Source organism: Homalodisca vitripennis, chromosome 3 (genome assembly GCF_021130785.1).
Source record: "Homalodisca vitripennis isolate AUS2020 chromosome 3, UT_GWSS_2.1, whole genome shotgun sequence".
NCBI classification, from domain to species: Eukaryota; Metazoa; Arthropoda; class Insecta; order Hemiptera; family Cicadellidae; genus Homalodisca; species Homalodisca vitripennis.
In genome coordinates this window covers 183,928,385-183,931,255 of record NC_060209.1, presented here as the reverse complement: position 1 = coordinate 183,931,255, position 2,871 = coordinate 183,928,385, and the positions used below count along the sequence as shown (strand labels likewise).

Genomic DNA, 2,871 nt, shown 5'->3' with positions numbered 1-2,871 from the left:
TTATCTATCTCAATCAAGCAAATAAAAGATCTTCAAGAGTACGTTACTTTACTATTTACAACTTTACTTTACGTTATATTCATTTTTGTATGTTTGGGCATCAAAGGGCTAATTTAATAATACGAAAAGATAAATTTTACTTACGGACAAAGCGCGCGAGGTCTGATCGGTGACGTAGTTGGGCTGCTACAAAGGGTTAGAAGAAAATATTCATACGCGTGCCAATTAGGTAGTTACTCCGCCCAATAATTTAGTTCCGGAACATTGGATGTAAAATAATATTATATTATACTGGCTGACTAGGTTGCGAAATTTACATTATATGAAATTAAATTAACTAATTTACGGTACAGGGCATACTCAGTTTAACAGAAAATTTTCACAACATGATTAACCCTTTGTTGCCCAAATATAGTAAAGATGTTTTAAAATGTGATTCAGTGTTATTTTTCTATTTACCACTCATCAAAGGTAAATAATATATATATTTTTTATTTCATTCATGGCTAAATACATATTTTGTATATGGTACTGGTAAGTACCGTTGGGCTATGAGACAAGTAGGCTTACAAACAAACTTACAATGTCAAAGACTAAGTACTTTATTAGGTAAATACAATTTAATTAGTCACGAAAACATAAGGAAAATGTACTTTACTGTCTTTATATTCAGTACTTTATATTCAGTTTAGGTTACAAATGTAATGTAACCCATGATATTCAGAGAAGCAGTTTTTTTTGTCGTTACAACATAAATAAACGCCACAGTGACTGCACTTTGAATAAGGACGGGATTGGATTTTTTTCAAAGCACACATTTCACATCTTCCTCTTAACTCCTTCAGTGAATGTTGGCCAGTGCACTCCTAAGGTACCTAATCTCACATCGTTGGACACAGATGGCTCCTTGCCCCGTCGCTTGTTTGATGGTTGTTGAGGTGATTTGCTGGTGCGCTTCAAACTTCCCTTCTTACAGTTTACTTCACATTTGGACATAAGGCCCAGAGCGACATTTCGCCGAAAATCAAGTAATGGAGGCTTCTCACCCGAGATGCGACAATAGACCACAAAGCTATTCACAAAAGCTATGTCCAAGATACCCCAAAAAATCCTTTGCCACCATTTCTTGGATCGCCGATGAACACCATAACTTGCTCGTAGTTGGTCAGCATGGTCTACACCCCCCATGAACTGGTTATAATCCTTGATTACTGTTGGAGCAGTTATTTTGTGAGTTTTCCCTTTATCATCCTTTCTATCTACCAATGTCATTTCACTTCCGTGGTAGTTTGATGCTAAGAAAACACTCTTTGTGTCCCGCCATTTGAAGAATGTGATACCATTACATGAAGTTCTATGGTCCATGTCTCCTCTTTTGAGTTTCTTATCCTCAAGGATGTTTTCAGGCAGTCCTTTTCTATTGGAGCGTATAGTCCCACAGGCTAGTGTTTTCTCAGATTTCAACTTTTCCAACAATGGTAAACTGTTGAAGTAGTTATCGAAAAACAACATCTTGAACTTTCCTCGTTCGTCCTCTGCCAGTGCTAATACTACTCGCTCACCAAGACTGCAATTCTCATATTTTGCTTCCCAAGTTTTCATTCTTCCCTTGGTAAATGCTAAATTGTTTTATATAACCAAATTGGTTAGCTAAACACCATAGCTTGTAGCCTCGTTTGATCGGTTTTAGTGGGTTATGCTGCTTCATAGTACTTCGCCCTTTGAACAAAATCATTGATTCGTCAATAGACAGTTGTTGTGTTCCATGGTAGGATTCCTTGAATTTTGTATTCAAAGACTCAATTAGTGGTTTCAGTTTGTATAATTTATCTTTGTTATTTGCAGAGATTTGATGGTTATCGTTTACATGTAAACAAGAAAGTATGAAATCAAAACGGTTTCGTGACATTGATCTCTGAACAATTTTCACTCCTAAATCCTCTGACATGTTCCAGTAATGTAAAACTCTGTGGTTCTGTGACACACGCGTGTCGCTCGCGACCAAACGGTCGCGTTTTTGTGGCTCGTGTAGAATGGCCACTGGAATGGCTCGTGTAAGGTTAATAACGCACTGGAGCGACCGCGACCACGACCACGACCGCGACCAGTCGCATAATGTGCGACCAATACGTCGACTGGTCGCGCGACCAGCAATTTGAACAATTTAGTCTGGTCGCTACTCAGTTGCAATATGGACCTGGAGGAAATAGCTATTGTAGCGCATGTGTATACTCGTTACATTAAACGTAAAAAACGGAGGTTTTGGGTACATCCCCTTTTGCAATATAGGTCTACAAAAGGACAATTCGCAACATTTTTTTGTGAGTTACGGCAATATGATGAAAAGTTTTTTAACTATACAAGAATGTCTGTTTCTAGTTTTGATTATTTACTAAGTAAAATTGCAGATAGTATTAGAGGAATAGACACAGCATGCGGTCATGTATTGGAAATGAAGAAAAGCTACTTGTTACATTAAGGTAAGTTTATTTGTGTTTATTACAGAAAAGTAATATTGCAATGTGCAAGATTGTAAAAATAAGTTTGGATATGAACAACACGAACTTCAAACAAAATACTCTTATTATAAGACGTTATTCACTTTGTTCAAAACATTGAAAAACTGGAGAGCTATTACTGCTGTTGTATTCATTTCTTCCTGTTGATTGTGGAGGTGAAGTTTGTTGGCTGAAATGAAAGTTATTATCAATACTGTAATTAGTGCTGTATCCTTGAGAGTAATTAGTATTCAGTGTTGGGTAGTGCTGGGTAGGAACTGTATTGGGTATTTTCAAGATTGATGTCATCTTCATCTGGAGGATGTGACACATTGGAATGGGTATTGGTTGGTGGGTTGTTGGAATTCAAGAA

General features: G+C 37.1%; 1 protein-coding gene across 1 annotated transcript; it reads right to left on the bottom strand.

The window, feature by feature from the left end:
- Positions 1 to 819: 819 nt before the first annotated feature.
- Positions 820 to 1,602, bottom strand: LOC124358509 (piggyBac transposable element-derived protein 4-like). The gene has a single exon (XM_046810804.1). The coding sequence runs from the start codon at positions 1,600 to 1,602 to the stop codon at positions 820 to 822; it is 783 nt and encodes a 260-aa protein (XP_046666760.1).
- Positions 1,603 to 2,871: the final 1,269 nt, after the last annotated feature.